Below are 25,186 nucleotides of genomic sequence, written 5' to 3' on the forward strand. Positions count from 1 at the left end.
CTTGAACTTAAGAGACCCTTCGTTTTCGTTTTGCACTGGGTCCTGCAAATTATGTAACTGGTGGAGTTAAGAGGGGCATGAAACCAAATGAACCAATCCCCACAGATGAAGATGTAGGAAAGGGAAACTGAGCAAACCTTGGGGAAGGGGGAGGATTAACAATGATGCGGGGCAGAGTGCCTGGCCCAGCCTAGAACATTAGACGAGGTGTTTCAAAGAAGAAACATTTTGACCGAAGCCTGTAAAATGAATAAAATCAACCTGGTAAAGAGGTTAAAAAGAGGAAATCAAAATTCAGTTTCCTTTTCTATAAAATGAAGATAGTGACCCTGACCCAATGGACCAATAATTCCAAAGTTTCTTTCAGTCCTTCACTTACCCCATTCATTCATTCATTGATCTGTTCAACACATGTGGGTGCACATGGTAGTGGCCATCATACCCAGGGGCCTAGGTGAGCACTAGGTGAGCACTCTATCACTGAGCTATTATAACCCCAGCCCCTGACCTTATTTTTGTGACACGGTCTCACTAAGTTCACCCAGACTGGTCTTGAACTTGGGCTCAAATGTGGCTGGGATTCCAGATATGCACCCACCCTTGGCTTCAAACACTCTGTGGAGCAGTCACTCTGCGGCAGGTGCTGAGCAGGACTTGCAGACTGACACAGCAAGGGAGGACAAAACAGCCCATACCCTTAGGACACATGTGTTCCCGGCTGGGAGGTGGATGTTAAAACAACTGGTTCACACAGAAGATCATTTATCTATTCCCAGGACTTGCAGGAGGAAGGAGATGCACAGGGTGCTACAGGAACACGAGGTGGTGGCTGGCTGGGAGCAGAATTCTCAGCCCCGCCCAGGGCTAGAAACAGCAGTGGCCCAGGAGTCTGTGGCCTGGCTGAGCCTGGCTCTTCAGAGCAGGTCAGCTGTGGACACAGGCCCAGCAGGGAGCTGAGGGCCTTCCTGATTTCAACAGGCACCCTGCCAGCAGCCACCTGGCTGTGCCCTGGTCCCCAGGGGCAGTGGGAGGAACTGGCCCAAAGCAAGAGAGGGCAAAAGAGCAATGAAATTTTAATTAGAGAGAGGCAGGTTTGGGAGGCAGAGAGGAAGCAGGCTAGCCTTACTGAGCAGCTACTGTGTGCCCAGCACTTCTGCCACATCCGTGAGTTCACTTTTACAGCTCTCTAAGGCGCATCTCCCCGCACCCCTCATGTTCCAGTGGAGGAAACTTAGATTCAGACAGGTCAAGCAACCTTCTAAGGTCACACTGAAATTGTGGTGAGACATCAACCTGATTCTGCTGCCTCTACTCATCTCCTCTCTGACCAAAAGACCTGCCCAAGTATTTAACAATCCACCAGAGAGATTTCTCTCCAGCCCCAGAACCAGCAGTGTTTATGTCTCTCCTGAGCAGTGGATTTGTTTTTCCTTGAGAAACACCAGGGCTCTTAAAGTTGATCTTTTTTCCTTCTCCCCATTGGTCACTAGGAGGCTCACGGTCAACTCTTGGCCCATCTCAATGCAGACTCCGTATCATAACGTCTTTATTATTTCCTCCTTCCCATTTTTGGTGTGTGTGTATGTGTGTGTTCTCACTAATTTTAGTAAGGTCCAATTCACCCTCTTAGCTCTGGTGTCATTAGGCTTTCTTAAGCCTCTGAGCATTCTCCATAGGTTGGCTCCATCCTTCCCTCTCTGCATAGAGCCTTTCTCTGTCTTCTCATGCACAAGGTCTGAGTGAGGCTGTCTCAGTTCTCCATTCTCTCACCCTTTCCCCCACTTAAGCTCCCACCTCAATCTAACCAGCACCCCAGAGTCCAAACCCCAAGTTCCCAGTCAATAGATGGGCTGCTCATCTCTGAAGCTATGTCATAGCCTGGGTATCCAAAGCCCCTGAGGACCTAGGAGCTCCCTCCTCTTCCCAGTCCCAGGGGTGCTCCTGCATCTCCCTCTGCTGCTGCTCTGAGACTCCCTCCCACCACCACTTTTAGCTTTCACCCAGACTCGTTCCGCGCCTAGCACCCTTTCCTCCCACACTCCTCTGCCTCCGGTCATGACCAACCCAAACACCACCCTCTCCTGAGCCTGCTCCACCCACCCTCCCAGAGCTCGTCCCCCTCTTAGATCTCATTCCAGGCCATTTTTTTCACCTTCCTAACCGTGTGCCATGAGGCTCCCTGGGCTCTCAAGTCCCTCCCAAGATCCCGAACTCCAGGGAAGCATGGAGCCAACACTGGATGCCTTGGGATAAGACAGACCTGAGTTCAAATCCTTGCCCAGTTGCTTAGCAGGAGGGCTTGGGCAAATTCCAGTCTCAGGGAGCACCCACATGGAGCCACAGAGTTCCCGTGGGGTTTCCCAGGAACAAACAAGCTCAGGGGGACAGAAGTGCTTAGTATGGAGCGGGTGAGCGTGTGTTGGGTGAATGAGTGGACTTGCTCCTGATGCTCTCGTGAACTCACATGTGCACTCCACTCTGGGCCACTGGGGAGTGGCCTGTATACCCACCCCTGTCCCTGTTGACTCCCAGGGGCATCAGGAAGGTCATGGTGAGCGTCAAACCCAGGCAACCTGACTCCAGTCCACCATCTTCCCCACTGAAGGGAACTCTTTTTCTGTGGCTGTACATGCACTTGCGCACAGTCTCCCAGGAGCCCATGTGCAATTGCCCACATGTGGACAGGACCCGCATTCTGCTCAGACTCACAGAAACACGAACACCAAAACCTGACCATCTTGTCACCAGGTTAGGGATCCCAGCCCACCATCTAAAAACTCAGATGTTCTCTCCACCACATGGTTCCTAAGATAGGAAGCAAGTTTACATGGTGACCACGCAAATATCTCCTTGCCCAGAAAATGCTAGAAACCCTGTCAATCAAGGCTCTGGGGCTCTGAGCATCTGAAAATGACCTGTGGGAGGGGCTGAGAATATTCGCACTCAGGGCTGAAACTCCAGATTCTTTCCCTGCTGGGTGTTCAGAGCTGTAAATCCCACTTCCCAGGAGCTCCTGCTGGGGTTTGTACTCCGCCTTCTGGGGCTTTCCCTGCCAATCAGTTTCAGAGCGAACTGAACCAGAGATCCTGGCCAGAGCAGGAACCCGTCAGACCTGCTTGACATCCCCACAGCTGCAACTGGAGCCTGGGCTTTGGGCTAAGGCTCAGCTAAAGGCTTCCCAGTGGCTTCTAGGAGAATTCTTTGAGATCCTGCTCCTTCCTGTAAGGCCTGGCCCTAGACCTGCAAGAGATGGCTCAGACTCAGCCTTCTGGGAAAGACTTCACACCTTCCCGGGGAGACACCTGCAGCTTCCCACCCACCTCCATTCGCACGCCAGACATCACTAACTCGCTCTTGCTCCGAAGGTTCCCTCCAGAAACCAGAAGCAGGGCAGGTGTGCCCAGCTTTACTGAGAGGCATTTGAGGTTCAGAGAAGTGTAGCGACTTGCCTGAGAGAAGGGCTGGGTTTACATCCGATCTGCCTTCCTGGCTCCCAAACCTGAGTTCCAACGAGGCCCCCGTTCCAGGAGGATTTCAGAGGAAGGACTCTTGACTTTCTCTGAGTGCAATTGCTGGAGAAGAAGAGTAAAGAGCTAAGGACTGAGAGTGACAGAAAACCTCATGGGGAAACAGCTCAGGTGAAGCTCAGGTGTGGAGGCCAGAGAAGCCTGGGCGGGTTCTGGGGTAGGTATGGCCACAGCACAGAATAAGGGAACCTAGAAGGGGAGGCCAAGGGCTGGTGCTACAGGCCTTGAAGGTCAGTCTGAAGCAAATGCAATGCTCCCTGAAGGTAATGGGGAGCCATAGATTATCTAAGAACAGGACTAGTTCCCATTATCTCAGAAAAAATAATAATAATAATAATAATTTAAAAGCAACGTGACCTAAGAAAAAGAGAAAGAACAGTGGTCTGAAGGAGATGCTCTTGGCCAAGACTCACTGAATAAAATTGCAAAAACACTTTTCAGCCTGTTACAAATTCACCTATCATCCAACACCTGGCCTCACAAAGTATCATGGTTAAAGACACAGACTCCAGGTTCAGACTGCCAGGGTTTGAGTTGTCCCTTACAAGATGTGTATCTTTGCTTAACCTCTCTGTGTTCCGTTTCCTATCTCTTAGGGCTATTGTTAAAGATTAAGTGAGCTAATAGCTGTAAAATATTTAACTGTGCCAGGCACATGGAAAGTATTTCCCAAATTAAGATCTTTGAGTCCACAGTCCTTGATCTTCCAAAGATAATAAAAGGTCGAGTCTGATGTGGTGTGTTCCTAGGGATACCTCTCTGGGTCTCATCAATGGTCATCAATTCCCTTGCTACTTATAAACTGTCCCTTTGATAACATGCTCTGGAATTCTTGGGCCCAAAGGTCTAGAACTTATAGAATGAATCTAGTACAACATCAATATTGTCATAAGACTCCACCTGAGGCTTCCATTTTCTGAGAAGCATTTGACTCTTTCCAAGAGTTCTGTCGGGTGTTTTCTCCCTCCTTGTGCAAAGAGAGAGGAACCAGAGCCACCCAAGGAAACATGGCAGAGCCATCCTTTGTAGAGAACTCAAGCAAAAGACAGATTTTTAGACCCGTGTTAGCTATAATTCAGGTGATAGGTAACTTTCCTAAAGAAACCTTAAGGTCATGCTGCTGACCTTGAAGCAACTAGAGGCTGGGCAGAACACTATGCAGGAAAACCTGGGTCCCCTTCAGAAGACATCAGAGGACCTCTGCACTTAACCTCTGCCCTTCGACCTTCCCCAAATCACATCAGGGTCTGAGCTCAGCATCTTGGACTGCCAAAGCCACAGTTTAGGCGGAACTGAAATTTCTGCCTCTCCTCCAGGCCAAAGTCAGACCAATAACTTGCTAATTTTGCAAACAAAGCAGCGACAGGATCAAGAGATGAGTTTCTGAGAGAGGACCCAGGCAATGTTGAAAAGATAGGATAGGGCCTAGAAAGTACGTTATAAGCCTCTGGGAATTGGTCAAAAAAGAGCAGGGCCATTCTGGGAAAGTACCTCTCTGACAGCAAATATGAAAGCAGATTCCTCTTTAAGAAATCTGCCTGTTTCTCAAGAACTACAACCACCAGGAATTGAGGTGTCCACTTGCCAGGGGTATTAGCAGGTGCCTGGAAAAACATTCTGTCCCACCTCTGCTTGGAAACAAGATTTCCCTGACTCTATTTGTCTAGCTGTGAAATGGGCCTAGTGACATTTATGCCTGATCCCTTCCAGTGCAAGGGATAGAGCCAAAAGAAGAGGTTGCTCTGGGCTGTGTTTTGATTCCCCAGTCCAATCACCCAGAGGAAGTGAAGTCCTCCAAGTGTGTCTACCCCTCTTCCTCCAGGTTCTGCTTTTCGAGATCCTCCCATTATACAATGAAACAGAAAGCGGACCTGGGGAAGGTCCATTTTGACCTGAGGACACTGAATACAATTTTTTTTTTTTTGAGTGTGTACAAAGTACATATACCACCAGCCTGCTCTTCAGACCCTGGCCATTGCTGAAAACAAGAGCACTGTTGATTTGACAAGGATTTTCTTAAAAAAAAAAAAAAAAAAATCCTCACAAGTGTCAGACTCAGAGATGCTCGTTCTTTTTAAAAATAACTTGTCAAGGGGACAAAAGTATTTGAGAGGCTTTCATCTCAGCTCAGAAAGCAACGAGGGTGGAGAATGAGGGGGGGTCAGTTTGGGGGAGTTTTATTTTTTCTTTTTGGAAGTGCTGGGGATTGGACCCAGGTCCTCTAGAATGCTAAGAGTTTTTGTTGTAGGTTGGCTGGCTGGTTTAATTTGTTTGAAGAGGTTAGAATTAGGAGAAGGGTAACTGGAGGGCAGGGAAGGTAGAAAGCAGGTGGGATGCTGCCCAGCAGTGAGACCCCAGAGCCCCCAGAAGATCCTTCTGTGATGGCCCCTTGTTGCCTCTGAGGTCAGATAGCAACCTCTTCTTCCTCCTCAGACACCAGAATATGTCCCAAAGTGCACCAATGACAGTGTGTGAGATTTTAGAGAATGGCACACAAACAAGCTTTAAAAAAAAAAAAAGTATTTTAGCAGCACATATTTTTAAAGAGTTCCAAAAAAACAGAGAGAGGAAAAGAAAGAGAGGATAAATAGATATGACAGATAGATATGATAGATATGATAGATAAGAGGACAGACAGACAGATAACTGATTGAGAGATAAATAGAAGCCAGGACCCCACACTCAGGCCTTTGCAGACATAACCCCTTTCTTCTTTAAGTGCATTAAGGTCAACTCATTTTTCATTCATCCAGTTACGGGGTTGTTGAGGTCCTACTAAGTGCCAGGCACTGTTCACGGTGCTTAGGAACATCAGTGAACAAAACAGTCATCAGACACTGACCTCACAGGCAGAGTCAGAAAATAAGCAATAAATGAATAAATAATCCATTATTGTAAGGTACTTAGTGCTTGGTGGGGGCGGGGGGGGGGTGAAAGGAGAGAAAAGAAAGAACCAGAAATAGCAGAGGACAAGCAGGTCAGCAGTGCCCAGGAAGGGGAAGGGGAACAGATTCAACAGGAAGGTCAGGATGAGCAGATGAACTCTGAGCAAGGAATGGAAGGAGGTGCAGGAGTTTCCAACAAGCTTATCTGGGGAAAATGGCTTCAGCTGAAGGAGCAGCTCCAGCAAATGCCCTAAGCACAGGCAATGACCAGCATGTTCCAGAAACAGCAAGGCAGCCACTGTGGTTCAAACAGAGTGAGGGACATGAGAAAACAGAGGTAGAGAAAAATTAGAGAGGAGACAGAGACCCTGACCACTTATTTTAAAATTAATGAAAACTTTAAACATTCAGATTTTCATCCACATGAAGAGCCACTTGTGGCTAATGACTACTTTATTTGCTGGCGCTAATGTAGAAAAATCTGGCATCACAGAAGTGTCCCTCCGATGGCTTTGATCCGGGGTGCTCTTCTCCTACCCATTGGATTTGGATAACTTCTACCAGGCTTCAGATCTCAGTTCAAACATCTCTTCCTCCAGGAGGCCAGCCCTGTGCTTGTCTTCATTATCTTATGTAAGTTCTCAGAGGGCCAGGTCGCTTTCCTCCATAGCAATTGTCCCTCTTGGGTCAACTGACTCTTTGGTTCAGTATCTGGTGGACATCTCTTCTCCCCTAATAGACAGCAAGCTACACGAAGGCTGGGATGGTTTCTGTCTTTGCTTGTTATATTGTCAACATCAAGAAGCACAGTGAACATGAAAAACCCATAACACATACTTGTTCATTGATTGAGTGAACAGCTTTGAGGGGACAGACTGGATGAGGAGCATTCACTGGACAGACTTACAGCGGCTAGGACCCTGTGGTTCAGTCGGCTCCTGGGACCAAGCAAGTGGAGAGCAGCTTCAGAAGCCGGACCCTGCCCAGGACCCCACCTCATTTCTGCACACAGCTAGCCACCAAAGCCCCCACGTGCTGTCCCTCCAGGATAACTCCGCTAGAGAAACCTAGTCTCAGACATTCACAGATGCCTTTCCTGCCCTCCAGCCCTGCAGCACTGAAATTCTTCCTCTTGCTTCTTGAAGAAGAATCCCAGGGCAGGGGACCAACCTCTGCCTGTTTGCTGGGACACCTGACTAGGCATGGAGAGTGCTGTGCGCTCCAGCACGTATGTGTGGCCCTCGTGGAGCGAGGCCTGGACCGCACAGCTCCGGATCTGACAGGTAACACACAGCAGCCGCGTGATTTACAAGGGCTTGCGGGGAGAGCTTCTTCTCCCACTTTGAGAGCTTGAGTGCTTCGTATAAATATTTATGGGAGTCTGGGGCCTCCATTAACCCCACCAGTGCCACATTTCACTTATTACATGCTGCTTGTGTATGAATGAACCTGAAAGCAGTATTCAATTATACATGACGTACATGTGTGCCTGTAAGCCTCTGATAATGTCCAGGGACCCCCCGGACATTTTGCCAGAGCATGTATAATGTGTAATCAATTGTGTTTCAATGTGGATATAGATCCACACAGCTATGTGCATAATTGTGAACACTGTATGCACATTGTAAATGCGTGTGCAAGAGCATTTGGACCTGTATGCCTCTAGGTATACTACATACATACATGAGAGTACATGTGTGATGTGTGCATGTGCACATGAATGTGAAAGTGCATGTAAAACAAATGCAGATTTTGTGCTTGAGCAAGTGTGCCCATGTATGCCTGCCTCTGTGTGTACAAACATGAAGGTATTCACATGTGTGTGTGCGCACATGCATGTCCTAAGAATGAAGAATATCTATGTGAAGATGCAAAGCTTCAACCCGTCTCAGAAACAGCTTTTGTGAAACTGTGGATGATTCCTTCAAAAGTGCCTCACCTAGAGGCTGCTGCGTCTATGAACACTGGCTCTGGTAATTATGATCCATTCGTTGGAAAGTTCCATTGAAAACAGATGAAGAGTGAAGGGACGGTTCATTAATTACAAACAGCACCAATGGTCCCAAGACAATGATGCCCAAGACGGCCTCCTCCACCACACACACACACACAATACACACACACACACACACCTCACACCACCATACTCCTCTGTCAGAGAGTAAAAACTGACAGCTGCAGCTTCCCGCAGACACCCTTGTCATCATGTTGCCCCACCGTGGCTCCAAGTTTCCATGACCCATGTCCTTGGCTGGGCGGGAAGCCTTGTGGCTGGAGAGAGTGAAGCACATCCCCAAGAAAGTACCTTCCGCAAAGGGACTTGGAAAGGAAACCATCCCCAAAGAAGGCTCTTTCCTGCCCCTCCACACTTCCTCCTGCTTCAGTGTTTCAGGTGAGGATGGTGGACTTGTGGCAAATCACAAATTTCAGCATCAGGTAGGTGGGGGCTCCACTGGGCCACCTTGGGGGAAAAATGGCCACACTCGCCCTTGTTTATCCACCCCGGGTCTGCAGGTAACCACACCACATGGAGTTAAGTGAAATGCCAGAACAATACTAATCCCAGGGTTTAACCACATCTCTTCAACTCTGTGCCCTCCATGCCCCCTGACCATGGAAAGGGACATGGGTACAAGGCTCTGGCTCCCAGGACACAAAGAAGGGAGTCTGGGCCCCTGGCATCTCCTGAATGGAGTTCGGGGTCCTGTAACAGTGGCAGAGTCAGGGTGGTAAAGATGAATGATCAGAAACGAGGAATCTTAAGAGTGAGGTAAGGGTAGCCTCAGCTCCTGAATCTAATGGAGTCACGGGCCAGGATCAATGCCTACCTCATGCTCCAAAGCTCTGAAAATGGTACCCTCTCACCTCCCATCCCTTGTCCTTTTATTGGAAAAGCCCAATCCCTGGTAAGACGCACAGAGCTCCAAAAATGAAAACACTTTGATATAAACATTGGATTTGTGAACTTTGCCTCCCTTCTCATACTGAAACTGACTTGCTTCTTCCAGAAATTTCTAGGCCTCCTCCCCCTGCCTCTGTAGCTGCCCCTGCAGCCCAAAGACATCATCCCTTTTTGATACAAATAAAACAGAATATGTAATGAGAGGCTGCTGTTTTACATGAAAGCAACTTCACATACAAAGAATGCAGAGAGGCTGCTAAAACCAAGTTTTGCAACAAATCCTTATTATTAATTTAGGTGGTTTTCCCTATTGGAGCAGCAACTCCTCTCATATATTTAATTTCTTGCAAGGGAGAACAGTTAGCTCTGATTTCCTTATCTAACAGCATCATTTAAGATAACATGCATAGGACAATGGAGAGAAGTATTAAGAAGCCTAAGAAGAAGTGGAAGACAAGGAAGTTCTTGCAGAACAGGGAAAGGGGTTTAGATGGACACGGAGGAAGCCTAAGAGCCAGGAGGAGACGTGGCTGGGAGAAGACATGGGGAATTGGGGAATGAGTGCTCCCCTGTTGAAAGAGATGCTGCTTCCACACCAGAAACTGTGGAAAGGATGAAATTTCAGCAGCAGCTACTGCTGCATTCTCCAAAAAGAGGTTAGGCTTCCAAGCGAGGAAAGCCCCAGCCTGGGAAGCCCCAGGGTGTGGTCCAACTTCTATCCTGGACACAGGACACTGCCTTCACCACGGCTGGATTGTCTTACCAGCTCGATTGCTGTGCTAGGAACCAGCAGTAGCTCTTTTAGCCAGACTGCCTTCTTTCCAGAGGGCTGGAGCTACAAATGATGCTGCCTCCAGGAAGCACCCTTTAAGGGCTTTTATTTTGGTGAGGGGAGAAGGGTTCCTTACATAACAAATCTAAACCCAAGGATTTCTGGGCTGCGAGGCCCTCAGACTGCAGCAGGACAGTTACAGTTATGCAAGAAGTCATCGGGGTTTTCCTTTCTGAAGACAAAGGGGCCCAGAAAGCGAGCTTTGCATCAGAAAGCCAGCAGGACACAACTGGAAACTCTAGCCCAGCTGTTTCCGGTGTCCTGGAGGGCGTGAGCTGTGGGGCTGGGGATAGGAGAATTGGGGACAAGCAGGTTTGCTTGGTGGCAAAAGCTGTAACTCCAGGTCACAGAGAAAGACAAGTGACCAGTATGGTGTATCTGTCGCAGCTCCTGGCAGCTCCCACCATGAGTGTAGGTCCAGGTGGCCCCTTTGGGCAGGCACGGACTTTTGTGGTGGGTGGACAGAGGGTAGGCACGGGGTTGTCCTGCCACAAAAATACCCAGAGACCAGGGCTCCAGTGAATCTTGACTGTGACTGATCTGTGGACCTGGATCAAGGACCAACCTCAACTTCCACAGAGATCCTTTGCATGGGGACTTGGCACTTGCTGACCAGCGGGTTTCTGCTCCCTGTCACTCTCCAGCTGACCTTGGTGCCCAGGGGAGGCTGCAGACCTACCTGTTCAAGTTTTCCTTCCTCTCCGATCCTCCTGACACACTTCTCTACCCTTCCCGCCAGGCAGCACCAGAATAAAAGGGAGAAGAGAAAACGAAAGAGAAGGAGAAAGTTCTCTGAAATGAAAGAGTTCAGAAGGGAAGGACTAAAGAAATGGGACATAGTGGAGGGAGGGAGAGGGAGAGGAGAAGAAGTAGAGAGAGAAGAAAGGGAGGGAGGGAGGGGAGGAAGGAGGGAGGGAGGGAGGAAGGAAGGAAGGAAGGAAGGAAGGAAGGAAGGAAGGAAGGAAGGAAGGAAGGAAAGGGAGGAGAGAGGTAAAGAGAGGACTCCACGTGGCAAGAGAAGGGGCAGGTGGCTCCCGGCTGCAGCGTACAGGAACCCCAGGCTCCCTGGAAGTGCCCAGAGCGCCTTTCCTTGACTTGCCTCGCTGAAGGTGGCTGCTGCGGACCAGCACCAGCACACTCGGGGTCTCAGGAAAGGGCTTGCGCCAGACCAGACCAAAGTCACCCCTGCAAGGGGCGCGGTCCGGAATGGAGCCACATTCCCGGGGCCTGAGTGTGCCCCCTGCGTGCGTCCCGGTGTCTCTGTGTGTCTGTCTCCGCATGTGTCTCCGGGAGCAGGCGCCAGCCTGTCTACTTAGGGCCAGTGCCGGCTTGGAAGACTCCCGACGCGGGGAGGATTTTCCCCTGGGGACGTGGAGGATCCAGAGGTGCCGGCGAGTTGCTGGGAGCGGTGAGAACCGAAAAGGTGCATGCAGATGCGGAGCGCCGCCGGGGTGGGACAAGTCCGAGGTCCCGGGACCCAGTTCTTTCTTCTTGTGCTTGTGAGCACCCTGTCTGGGGCTTCGCAACGGGTCGGGACAGCAGGCTGCAGGTGGAGACGTGGCCGAGGCTTGCCTGCAGTCTGAACCTGCCCTCGAGATTCTGGAAGTCTGAGCCTGCTCTCTAGGCTGTCGCCCACATGTGCCTAGACCGGGTCAGTGTGGCTCGGTGCAGGAACGGATAGTGTCTGCTGTGGGCATCTATATGGCTGCATGGCGTGGGTGTCTGTGTTTCTGTGTGTCAATATGTCTCTAGGGTTGTGTCCTGGGATTGTCATCTTCTCCAAGATGCAATTGGTCACCCAACTGACCTGAGCTACCTTGTCCTGCTGGATGAAATGTGTCCTTTACTGGGTGGGTTTGAGTGTCTTTGCGCCTTAGGGAGGGAAGACCGAGACTCCGCAGTTTGCAACCCTCCTCAGTGTGGAGGCAAAAAAGTCTAGGTGACTTTAGAGGTGGCGGATGCGGCTGGGATGATTCCAAAAGGAGTCAGGCTGCTTGGGTGATTCCACCGGCAAGAGAATGTGATCCACCTTGGTCTTTGTGAGAGGCAGGCAGAGAGTTTCTTCTGATGCCCCCAGGGGAAGTGACAGAAGCCTCTTTTGCCCCAAAGGGGATGCATTTATGCATATAGGCACGTTCTAGGCAGGTGCATTAGCAAATACAATTAGGAAATTATCACACCCTCTCGCCCCTTCATCTACTCATAATGGCTCAACTACCCTCTCCTCCCAGATCTCAGCCAAAACCTTCCCTGCCAGAAAGGTCTTTTCGCTTATCTAAATGGACTGGTTTGGGGAATCAAATTCAAGATGAAATCCCTAGCTTCTCTCCTACAGGACACTGAAGAATTATATATGTAAATTATTGCTAATACTATTGTACCTTTATATTTTTAGCTCTCCATCCCTTTTCCCCAGACCCCCAGCCACCACCTCTGCCCGCCAGTCTCCAGGAATCCTGGCCAAAATCTATTCTCTGCCAGCTTCGCTCTCTCCTTCCTTCTCCCAAGCTCCACCCAGCTCAGGTTCCTGGCTGGAGCTCCTACACCCCACCCCCATTGGGTCCTGAAATTTCATGTTAGAAACTCTGGGCCAGAGAAATTCAATCTGAATATTGAGTCTAAGGAGCCTGGAAGTCCCTGAAGTTACTGCCAAGAGAATACAGAACTCTTCTGAGATTTGGAGGTCCTATCCCACATCCCAGATGTGTCAACCCTAAGTTATAGACAGGGTTCCAAGGAGGCCAAGAGCACCTAAGTGAACATTGATCTTCCAAGTATCAGAAAAAGGAAAGGGTCTAGGGCCACATTCTGGCCTGGGATATTCAGGCTGCCGTCAGAGCTGGTGTGCGAGAATGATGACCCCAAAACCCCATTCAAGTCCCAATTTAAGGAGCCACTGAAATGCAGGCTCCGCAGTGGTGTGCCCTTCTGTGGGGCTGAGCGCTGCAAGCCTAAGCACACTACCCCCAAAAGAAGTCCTTGAGGAGGATGGGCTTCCTGTCTGGAGGGCCCTATATGCCAAATCTGGTGCTGGGTTTCACCTGCTTTCACCAGCCTTTGGGGGGGTGGGTAGGCCTCCATTCAGAGCATTCAGCTCCAGGCAGCTCTGGTTGCCACCAGGCAGAAGAAAGTCAAGAGACCTGAAGCCTGGGCAGGAAGGCAAAGGGCCGCGGAGCACCCAAATGACGTGGTTTCCCCATCAGGGCAAGAACTATTGGCTTCCTGGTTTCTGCCATTCACTATTCAGAGCAGGGAAGTCTAGTAGGGTAGTTCTGATTGCCAAGCCTGAAAGCACTGAATAAGTGGCGTGTGCCCCATGCCTAGGGACTCCGAGGTCTTTTGGGCCCGCACCCTCTTGGCTCAGAAGCAAACTCGACCGGGGTTTGGACCTAGGATGAGAAGCAGAAAATACATTTGAGGTTCACATACACACACTCAGTCAAACACTCAAGGAAGACAGCTGTCCAGACTTGGTTTTCTTTTCAATTGCCATGGGGGGAGAGTGCCCCCCAAATTGGTGCAACTCTTGAAGAAGCAAGAGAGTCAAAGTCATGCAAAGGCGGAGTTCTCTAAATAAACACCATTTCCATGGTTTTAATAAGCAAAATAGGAAACCATTTTAATAACCAAAAAACAGAAACCAGTCTGAATAAAACTACAATAGACTAGGTTTTAATATTTTCATATCATAAGCAGGGTTTGAAATTGATCCCTTATTTTACATGAAATAAAAACAGTTTCTGTTGCGGCAAGTTTGATTTCAACACAGTTGAATCCGTAAAAACCAAAGCTCGTTTCTGATGCAGGACGAATATCCACAATATTTAAAACTGCAAGCACCATGCGGTTCATACAATCTTGTTATTACTGTTAATTTATCAACTAATACAAACTCAAAAATGCATCCGGCCAGCAGCGCCAGCAATTTCAAATGGGAACTAAAAAATATGCTTTCATTTTGTTTTTTTGTATTTTTTTTTGTTTGTTTTTTGTTTTTTGTCAGTGCAACTTAAATCCTTTTACTGACCTGCAGAAAAAAAAAAAGTAATAATAAAGAAAAACGCCCAGATCTTCCCTATAACTACTATACAACTGAAGGGGAGGGGGGGGGAAACCACCAATAACTCTTCCTGCTATCTCAAAAGCAGGGAACAAAACACATAATGCGTTGGTCTAAAGTTGCAAATTTACTTGCCAATGTTTGGGTTTCTGGTATATTTTGAGCAGTGGCAGCTGCTTCACTACAAGCTGGGGTCACCATTGATGGGGAATCTTCTCACCCTAGGAGGGCTGGGGGGCCTGCAAGGAGTGCAAACTGGAGAATTAAAAAAAAAAAAAAGACCCTGGGGTGATTCTTCTTATTAAAATAAAAACCGGAGGAGACGTGTTTCTCTTTCCTCTCTTATTAGGGGTGTCAACTTGACCAGGAGACAAGGCAGAAATTGAGGACCATTTCTAGGGTCCCGGGTATGGCACTCCACCACTGCTCCTGCCCTTGTATCCTCTTTCCCTCAAAACTCCCCAAAATGAAAACTAAAGCAGGAGGACAAGAGAACTGAATGTGGACAAGGGAAGGGAAGAAAACATGCAACTTCTAAGGGTGCCCCAAGACAAAGTTGTTGCCTAATGCTAAATCCCCAGAACATTTGTTTGGTTTTTGTTTTTACTTACAAATTTTTTTTTTAAATGTCATAATACTAAACCCAAACAAAGACACTTCAGCTTGCTGCCACGTTCTCTATTCGGTTTGGCGGGGCGGGTATTTACAAGCCGACAGCTGGGACTGAAACCCGGCTCGCAGCCGCTGGAGTTTCCAAACTGCGATCCCTTCTTACCCAAAGAAACAAGGGGGGTTATGATCCATGATCAACAACATGCTAAAAGTTAAACAAGAAAATGGTACAAAATAGAAATTATTACCATACATGTCCAGCATGCAGGATTAATATTTTTAATGCAGATTTTCGTATTTTTTTCTATATAATCGAGCAGGCAATAAAACTGATGAGATCTGCGCGCCGAACGTCCTAACTGAGGCCCGCGTCTCTCGGCTGAGAACCACTGTTCTCCGGACTCTGGACAGGCAGGTCCCACTGCTCTTCCTCCCTTTGCTCAGCCTCGCCTTGAGCGGGCTGGGACGCCAGGGTCCCTCTCCTCTCCTCTGCTCTCTTCCTGGGGCGGACTGAGCTCCGGACTTCGAAGCAGCGGCCCCAGCACTCTCAAAGTTCAGAAAGCCAGGAGTCTCCAGACTGCTGGGCGACTCTTAGGTAGTACGCCTCGCCGCCTTCCAGCCTAGAGAAAAGTTGCTCCGGGATCTCCCACCCTCCTCGTCTCTCTGGCTCTGCTCGAGTCTAGGAGGCGGAGCTGGCGTGCGCTGCTCTCGCCTTAGCCAAGGTCCCCTGCCCGCCCGCGCTCCCTCCCGTAGCCCGCGGCCCGTGCGCCCTTCCTCCCTCTCGCTCAAGTCAAACAGGTCAAGGCTGGGGCCATGGCAGGGACAGAGTCCAAGGGAGTCCAGGGCTGGGGACACGGGACAGGGGATCCGGGCCCGGGAAAGAGCGGGGGGCCGGGACCCGCCACGACTCACAGAAAGAACTCGGGAGAGGAGGGGCTGTCGCTGGTGGAGCCCGCCTCCCTGAAGCCGGAGTTGGCGAGTTTCTCGCACTTGACCTTGTAGGCGTCTCTCTCGCGGGCCAGCCGGGACACCTCCTGCTTAAGCTGCTCCACCTGCTGAATGAGCTGGGTCTTCTCATTCTCCAGGTGGTGTTTCTGCTGGACGCGTTTATACCTGCACGACTGGGCGTAGCCCCGGTTCTTCAGGGTCCGCCGCTTCTGCTTCAGGCGGATCACCTCGTCCTTGGTGAAGCCCCGCAGGTGGCGATTCAGCTCACGCACCGACATGGACACTAGCTGGTCGTCGGAGAAGCGGTCCTCCACGCTACCGTTGCCTCCCGCCGCCGTCGCCGCGGCCGCCGCGTGGGGACCCGGCCCGGGGTGGCTGGTGGGCAGCTGTTGCGCTGGGCTGGCTGCGCTGGACGGGGGCGGCGACGCTTGGTGATGGTGGTGATGGTGCGGGTGAGCGTGCGGGCCCAGCTCATCGTGGGCCACTCCAGCGCCGGGGTACGCGTGGTGCGGGTGAGGGTGGTGGTGATGGTGGTGGTGGTGAGCGCCGCGGAAGCCGTCGAAGCTCTGCAGCGGCTGTGGCACTGGGTGCGAGCCGATGAGCGCCTCCACCGCGTCCTCGGGCGTCAGGTTGAGCGCCTCAGGGTTCATCTGCTGGTAGTTGCTCGCCATCCAGTACAGGTCCTCGAGGTGGGTCTTCTGTTCGGTCGGGCTGAAGCTGGGTGAAGAGGGCACCGAGCTACACGGTGTGCTGAGTGGTGTGGACGACACCGAACCGGCGGGCTGCAAGCGCGTGCAGGGCCGGCCCGGACGCTCTGCACGCCCCAGCGGCTCCTTCTTCACGTCGAACTTGAGCAGGTCGAAGTCGTTGACGTACTCCATGGCCAGCGGGCTGGTGGGCAGCTCTGGCCCCATGCTCAGCTCCGCGGCCATCGCTAATGCGAGGCTCAGCCGCCGCTGCCGCCGGGGAAACTTTGCGGCCGGCCGGAGCGCGCCGAGCCAAGCGCGGGGGCGAAGAGCGGCGAGCCGGGGAGGCGGGGAGCCGAGGGCGCAGCGGGCCGGGGCCGCCGGCCAAGCCTTTGTCTGGGGACGCGGCGGCGCGCCAGAGAGTCCCGAGGCTGCCTGCGCTGCCCCAGTGCCGGGGTCTGTGGCCGCTACGGGACCGAGCCGGGTCAAGCCGGGCAGGGTGGAGAGGCAAGCCAAGCGCGCGAAGGGCGGAGGGGAGGCGCGGGGCGAGCGCCCGCCTTTCGCTTTCTCGCTCTCAAGCTCTAAGGTTCTCTCGCTCGCAGCCGCTCGCAGCCCGGCGGTGCAGCTGTGCAGGATCCGCCGCCGCCGCCGCCTTTTATCGCTTTCCTGATGTCACTGGGGCGCAGGGGCCCGGGCGGCCCGGCGCGCTGGCCAATGGCTGCACGGCCCCAGCGGCCCAGCGGCGCTGGGCGGGGCGCGCCTGACAGTTCCCCCGCCCCCCGAGTCAGCTGACTGGAGGCCGGAGCAGCCCCGGAGCCGCCGAGGCCTGGCAAAGGGCTGCAGCGGAGTGGGACGGCCGGCCTGGGCCCAACCCCCCACCCTCCAGGTCCTGGCCCCTGCACGCTCGCCTTAGTTGCGCGCCCCACCTCTTGGCCAGGTCGCTTCTTCCACCCACACACACCCCGGGCTCTCTCACCTCCCTCAATATCCTTTGCATCCCTATTCCAGCCCGTGTCACTCCCAAGGAGGCTCGGAATGAGCGCAGGGACGAAATCTCCCGGGCCCTTTGTTCCCAAGCGGCCCCCGCCCAGTGGGCGACGCTCTGTGTGCCCTCGCGGCTGCTGGCCGAGTGAAATGTGTGCCATGTGTGCCTGTGTTTCTGAAGGTCTACGTGTATTTGTGTGTGTTGGAGGGAGGAAGAGGTTGGGGCTCCGAGAGTTGTGTTCAGACCCAACTCTTAACCTCAGGGGACCTTTCTTGGGCCAAGATGGGCTGTAACCCTCCTAGCGGGTGCAGTGGCGGAGTCCTAAAATACAACTCCACCGGCCTTGCAGCTCCCTGCGCTTACCCCACCCCCAAATGCTCACGACGGAGGTAACCGAGAAAGAACCGGCCCAAAGGCCCCAAATCCCTTTCCCCAGTCAAATGCACGGAAACCAGAGCGCTCTGAGGTTCGGGGCCGAGGCCAGCACGGGACGGTGCTCGGGGTGTCTCTTGGCTGCTAGGGAACGGGCCCTGTTTTTGTTTGAACGTTTTGTAACGATTAAGCAGATCCCGGCGTGTGCCGGCCGCGCAGAGGCTCAAACAGGCATAAAGTGCGACCCCAAGTGGCCACGGTGCGCAAAGGCGCCCGAACCGCCCGGCCCTTAGCCAGAAGGCTTGGACGGCGCCCGGACCCAGCCAGGTCTCCCTACTTGGGCCAACCCGAGCTAGCACAGAACGCAGGCAGCGACTGTACTAGAGCCTAGGACAGGTTCCCCTACAGCCACGCACGTGTCCTCTGGTCCTTTCTTCCGTCTTAACCGCCAGCCCCGGTTGCCCCCGCTGAAATTCCTTGCCCCCGCCTTCGGAGGTGCCAGTAGGCTGCTTCCCGCGCGGAAAGGTCCTGGACAGGGGAGGTCCACTGGCGGCAAGTGGAAACGCCACAGCTAGGGTGCCCAGGGCAGTCCAGTGAGAACCCTCCCTGGAGCGCAGACGGGGAAACCGGAATGCAGCACACTAGGCATTCAGACAGAGCTCTTAGGCGCCGCGCACTCTCCCTACCCCGGGCCACGATGGCCAGAAATAAGGAATCTTCCAGAGACCCGGACCCCAACATCCCAACGCTGATAAATCGCGAATTCGCTGGACGCGGAGACGCGACCCGCCTCCGGCGTGGCGTTCTGCTCTCCAGCTTTGGGTGCGCAGCGAAAAGCGAAAGAGTGCTCTGGGTGAGTGTGCCCCAGCCGCTATCTGCAGGGGACCGGCATGACTGACACCGCGCATAGGGGTCCGGTGGGCCATACCAGTGCGGACGGGACCAGACTTAAGTCAACTGTTAGAAAGTAAAATATTTGATTCCGAATAATCTGAAACTCCTCTATACTCTTGCCTTCGGGGAGGCTGGGTTAGGGCGTGGTCATACTTGCCTATTTTTAATAAAATGAACGTATTTTAACTAAAACTTGAAGTAAACGGTTTATATCACTAACTGTAATACTGAAAAAAAAAAAAATCTGTCTTCAACCCTCTTTGAGAAGCGTGGTTTCTAAATGATTTGGTCGCCTGGGGAGAGAGCCTGGCCCGGTCTGCGGCGCTGCTCCTACCCAAAGCTTGGTGTTGGGAACACGCACCCGCCAGTAAGTGTCCGGGTCGCGTTCTCCTGCGGTGAGCGCAGGCTTGGACCCCGGCTTAGCGGAGAACGTTTCGAGACCCCTCTCAACCTTCCGTCTTGGGTCTGCGCAGACTATGGCTTCCGCCTCAGGTGGCCTAAGCGGGACAACACACCACTCTCTGAACCTAGCAGCTCCCTTCCTCCGAGTCGCAAGAAACCCTGGGCTTCTTTAGTGCGCCCAACGCTGCAGCTTTCAGCGATGCACACCAAAAAAAGGGCAGGCGGGGCCATGCCCTACCCCCATGGGTCCCCTCTGGTCTTCCAGACCCTTGCCTTGAAGAACTGAGACCTGAGTTTCAAGAGTGTGGTCCATTGAGGCCCTGGGGATTCCGGTGGCCCCAGCCCTGCAGTTCCAAATCTCCAGCAGGCGCCCTGCCACCGTCTTAGGGTCTGTAGGACTCAGGCTTTGTCTGGGCAGGTTCACTTCTCTTTGTCCAGTGCCTGTCTCTGTTGTCGTCACTCCCTTCCCCTGGGCTTTGAGATATCCATGCTGGTTCCTAGGTTCACCTCTACCCAAAATCCGTTTCTTTGCAGCTATCCCAGCGTAGCCACTCCCTCTTTCCCCATCCCCCAGACATCCCACCCCCCACCTCCCAAAAGATTGGCAATAACCCCACCCCTGTCAGGCGGCGGCGAGTGACAGAGACCTGGAGGCTGCCCTGGAGCGAAGGCCATTGCAGGGCAGCAACCCCACTTCGTGGCCAGTTTGGTTCCCGTTTCTGTTGCGCTCGACCTGAAAGGTCTCAGAGCCCCCGGAGCCCTTTGACCTCTGGGCTGCCTTCGCGGGCTCTGAATCAACTTGCTGGGCTCTCCATCCTAGGTATACAGCAGGATCCGGGGGATGCACCCTATTTCTAAAAGGCTGGTGGGGTCGAGGAGTGCTGAAAACCTCTCAACTGAGAGTCCAGCGCACTGAAGAAAACCAGAAGGGGTGGCGGGAGAAGCGAAGCATCGGAGGAGAAGCAGTGGAAAGGAAGACAGGATCCAAATCCGTGCAGAGTTCTGAGCCTCAAGGAAACCCCAGGATTAGCAGCAGCCAGAACCCTTCTACTGAGCAGCTGGTCTCTAGCCGCCAAAACTCCAAATTGAGGAGTTTCACGCCAAATAGACCTCCTCTCCTTACCCACCTCACGTTGGGCCAAATTCACCACCTTGGGATTCTTTAACAACAGATCCTAATGAAGGGGCCCCAGCAGGGACGAAGCCTCAGGCACTCGGGATGGTGGCGGTGGGGAAAGGTTATTCTCTAAGGGATTGCAGAGCCCACTGCCAGCTGCTGGGTATGAGGCTCGCTGCGCTGCCTTTACGCACCCCGTGCTCAGACAACAGGGTAACTAGTGAGGCCGCGCTGCGCGCCCTCCTGTGCGCTTCCAGAGTGGAGCGCAGCTCTCTGCATGCGCGTTCAACCGGAAGGTTCGAGGTTGACCCGTGGATTTCCCGGATGATTGCAGGTGTTTGGTGAGCAAATAGGAGAACTCCGCACCCAGGGGGTGAGGTTGGAGGTGTACGGAAAGAAGGGCCGGCAGGTAATGGAGGGGGATGTGCCTTGGGTGGGGAGCCCGCAGCACTGAGGAGCTGGAAACTCCCGGGCCTCAAAGCCAGATGGTTTGCAAGGTGGTACTATCCGGGCGCCAAGCAGAGGCCGGTGGTCCCAAGGTCCCCAGGGCTCACCCCCAGGAGCCCTCTGTGTTTTCATTATCCACAGGTAGTGTCACTAGTTTCTTTCCAGGAGCCTCTAGACATCTGTGACTTCCCAAAGGAAAGAGGTTTTTCTGCCTTTCCTCTTTCCCAAAGGTACCTACCACTTCTACTTTCCCCTGCCCCACACAAGGGCCATCAGATTCCAACCCAGTACTTGCTCTTAGGGTTGTGTCCTGGTAGCATTTAGGCAGCAGAAGGTTGAGCAGGTCCCAGATGGGAACCAGTTACATTGACCCTGCAAAGCCCTTTCCCTGGCTGCTACCCCAAGAGGCGAGGGACCTGCCCACCCCATGTACACACAGAGAGTGGGAATTTATTATTAATACACCTGTTCCTTTTTACTTCGTTTTAATATGACTGCTAGAAAGTTTTAGGTTACACGTGTTATCCACATTCTATCTCTATTGGACAGTACTGCATTAGATAACCACTGGGCAGCACTGCTCCAGTACAGAGGGGCTATTCCAAAATGACATTCACTCTATTCATACAGGGATCTCCAAGGCCTTTTATGTCATTCAATTCTCACAACTTCAAGATGTAGCAACTATTATTATGCCTATTTTGCAGAGATAGGCAGGCAGGCAGGTAGATGTGGCCATACAGCAGAGTTCTAAGAGCTTTCTGCCTGTCAGCTCCCTCAGTTGACAAGTGCCCTTTGTGATCAGCAGGATCATCCCCGTCTTGCACAAAGACCAAAGTTATCAGGGGTTAAATACTTTACTTAAAGTTATGCCCCCAGTGATGAGCTGGAACATCACCTTCAAGTCCAGGGCTCTGAATACTGTGAAGTGTAGGGTCCCTATCTCAGCAGGCGCATCCCAGGGATCCAAGTGTCTGTGCAATTCTTCTCCAGCCATCTCTGAGTCAAGATTTCCAACTCTCCATGGGATTAGTGTTGTTTTGGGTGGTGTTTTTTTTTTTTCTTATTGTTGTTTGGTTGGTTGGTTTTTTTGGTTTTTTCACTGCAGAACCTCTACCAAGTGCCAAGTCCCTTCTGAGAACTCAGTTCTGAGGGAGGTTTTTAATGTGCCTTCCTGTAGATGACCACAAACACCCTTGGGCTCTTTCTCCTTCCCTTTCTTCTCCCCTGAACGTGTCAGAGCCTCAGAGAAACCAGGGTAGGGGTGCAAGTTAAAGAAGAGAAATTTAACCAAGTTCTCCCATCCCGTCCCTTGCCATTGGCCTCAGACTGACCTCTGATCTTAGCTCCCATCCTTGGAGCTGTCTTTAGCCTTGATCCTCAGCCCTGCCTCTGGCCAGAGTTGGATCTTCAGCATCAACTTTTCTATCTCTTATATATCAGAAGAGAGGGGGAGAGAGAGAGGTGGAGAAGAAGGAGAAAGGGAGGAAGAGTCTGCTCAGTCCTGATAAGGAGATGACTGCTCAAAGCCACAGTTCAATGAGGGATAATCAGTTCCTTTTCCCACCAACATCTCACCACCCCAAGATCAGTGTTGGAAATTCTGAAACCTTATCATTGCGCCCAGGGCTAAAGATCTGACCTCCCACAGCCCAGCCATCACCCTCTGTCTCTCCCTCCACCACGGGATGGCTCTGGCTCTCCAACTGGTGAATTCACCCTCATCCAAACTGCCCTGTTACTTAGATGACAACAAAGGGTTTGGCTCTGGAGTAGAGCCAGTTTTCATATTATATTAATCTATGGATCTGATCATTCTCCCTACTACCTGGCTTAAATATAAATTCCTTTGACACTTGAAAAAGATCCAAACTCCTTAACATAGCCTTCAGGTCCTGAATGATCTTTCTCCACCAGCTTTCTCCCCTCATAATGTCTTTGGCATGCATACTTCTTTAGATGTGTTCTGATGTGTTCTACCACAGGGCCTTTGCACATGTCACCCTAGAATGAATCCATTTCTTGTCCCTGAAGGACTTTAGGAGAGGTTGTATATGAAACTTTCCAAGCTACAGGAGGAGTTAGATGTTCCTGAGCAGGCATATAGGTAAAAGAGCCTACTAGCAAGTATAAAAATCCTTGTTATTCAAGAGAAAACACACATACTGGGGTCACTTGGCAAGGCTCATACTTCTATTCCTTCCTTTTCCTAGTTGGATCAAGGTGAGCCAGGTTTGGGAGAGGGCTTAGGAAAAAAAACCACAGGGAAGTTCAAGGACAATGTTTGGATCAGCTAGTATAAATGTTTTTCACTTAAGAAAATGTATTAAAACACAGATTCCTTAACCGCAGTCTGATTTTACAGGTCTGAGTAGAGCTGAGGAATTTGCATTTTAATAAGTCCCTAAGTCATTCTGCTGCATAAAACATACTTTGAGAAACTAGAAGGATCTTGAATCATGAGTTCCTACAGGAAGTCTCTGTCGCCCAGTAGCCAATGCACGCCAGGAGGAATTCAATCACTGTTGTGGAATGAATGAATGAAGTTAGCGAGGCCCTTCTTGTGATGTCTCATACCCAGACTCGGGCTTCCCCTGCACCCCTCCAGTGCCCTCTGCTCCCTTATTAGCAATCATTCCTGAACCAAGCCTCATTCTGTCCCAGTGTGTCCCCCCCCCCCCTCCCTGATGAAGGACTGCCTCCCGGAATCTGGATGGTCTGGGCACGCCCTGCCCTCTGGCCGACTCACATTCCTCCTCTCTCATCTGAGTGTTCTGCAGGGCTCTGGGTTCCAGCTTCCCGCCACAGGCTCATCACAGCTTGGGGGGTACACAGAAGTGAGTAGCACCTCCCACTGTCCCGACCTGTTACCTGGAGCTGATGAAGAGCACGCAGCTGCTGGGCTATGCAAAAGCCCAGCCTCAGGTCAGCCAGGAGCTGCTGTGGTCACTCAATGGCTCTTTTCCCTTTCTTCTTTGTAAAATGAAATACACAAGATACACAAGACCACTTTCTCAATGTAAAAAATGCAACAATGTAGTTTTAACATCTATGTCTAGAGCTACAGCTTGCCTTTTATTTTTACCCAGCAGCTCTGTGTGGATACATCCAGGTCTATTCTTTCTTTCATTTTAACCAGTGGGTAGCATTCCACCCAGTGAATGCCCTGCAGATTTTTTTTTTTAATCCAGGTCCAGATTGATGGACATTAAGCCATTTTCTAATCTTCACTATTACAAACAATACTGCAACCTACAGTTTTTTTTACACACTCCTGTTGGCATATGCCAGCATTCCTTCACAAAGCTATAAAAGACACTGGATTGAAAGATATGCACATTATCATGGTTAATATTATCAAATTGGCCTCTAAAAAGATTGCACCTATTGAACTTCCCATCAGAAAGCTGTGAGAGTAATCTGTTTCCCCACGTCTACACCAGCAACGGATTTTATCAAGGTTTTCATTTTGGTGTCAATTCTATAACCAGAGCTAAGAGATGAGGCTTGGAGATGAACATGTCTCTTTCCTTCCCTACAGGAAAAACTGCAGACCTTCCCACGTCGCTGGAAAGGTGTTGTGAAGGCAGTGCATCCACACAGCTGATGGATCTCAAGAAAATGGGCCCTGGGTTCTCCTGGAGGAAATTAGGTGTGGCAGGGGAGGAAACAGTGAGGAGATGGTACTTGACCATCTTTAAAGGCTGGGAGGAAATTTATCAAATTCAAATGCCCAAAGAGAGGCAGCAGGAACCATTCAAGTAAGTTAAACCTCTGTCTGAGGACTAGAAGAGTATCTCCATGTGAGCAAGCATTTTTTTTTTTGGTTCCCTATCAAGCACATAGTAGGTTCTCAATAAATATTTATGGAAAGGAAAAGGAAAATCTCCAAGGTATTTAAGCAACATGCTTAATTCTCTTTCATGTTCCCATGCCAGAAACAGGGCAGCCAGGCTCCATTCTGAACGCTGGGGAGAATGCACGGACAAGCAGAGTCCGGGAATCCTCTCCTGGGTTTCAGCCCCCATCGAGGCCTTGTGCCAGGTCCCTTTCACCTCTGCCTGTTAGAGATTGCTTTTGGTTTCTGTGTTGACAACCCCTGTTTCTGTGTTTGGAGCGGCTGTTCAGTGCCATTTCCTGATTTAATATCAGCGCCAGCACAGAGCAAGGATGCACAGTTAGCAGTTTTTGCTCCAAGTATTTTTCAAGTTCCCTTTTGATGTAAGGGTTGGGTTTGCATCTTCCCTGATCTTGCGGAGCAGGGAGGGAGAGATTGGGGGAAGGAGCTGGGAGGGGGCAGGGGGAGGAAAGGAGGAGGACCCCCGAGCAGATTCATCCAGCCCAGCTCAGCTGAGAGGCTCCCTGCTTTCTTGATAGGGGATGGCTGAGGGCTCAGGAAGACCAGGGGGCAGGCTGAGGCTCTGCTGGCAGGTGTGACCTCTGAAGCAAAGTTGCTGCCACCCTCCTGTGTGAGCATAAAGACATACACACCTCCGTGCGCATGTCTCTGTCACCAA

At 51.4% G+C, this 25,186-nt stretch overlaps 1 protein-coding gene across 1 annotated transcript; it reads right to left on the minus strand.

Annotated features, from left to right (window-relative positions):
* Positions 1 to 13,796: 13,796 nt before the first annotated feature.
* On the minus strand, positions 13,797 to 17,091 carry Mafb (MAF bZIP transcription factor B). Its single transcript, XM_046433672.2, has one exon. It carries the CDS (start codon positions 16,696 to 16,698, stop codon positions 15,727 to 15,729), a length of 972 nt encoding a protein of 323 aa, XP_046289628.1. The 5' UTR covers positions 16,699 to 17,091; the 3' UTR covers positions 13,797 to 15,726.
* Between the last annotated feature and the right edge of the window lie 8,095 nt (positions 17,092 to 25,186).

Source organism: Marmota monax, unplaced genomic scaffold (assembly GCF_021218885.2).
Source record: "Marmota monax isolate L192 unplaced genomic scaffold, Marmota_monax_Labrador192_F-V1.1 WCK01_AAM20220418_F8-fsc00014, whole genome shotgun sequence".
In the NCBI taxonomy this organism is placed as follows: Eukaryota; Metazoa; Chordata; class Mammalia; order Rodentia; family Sciuridae; genus Marmota; species Marmota monax.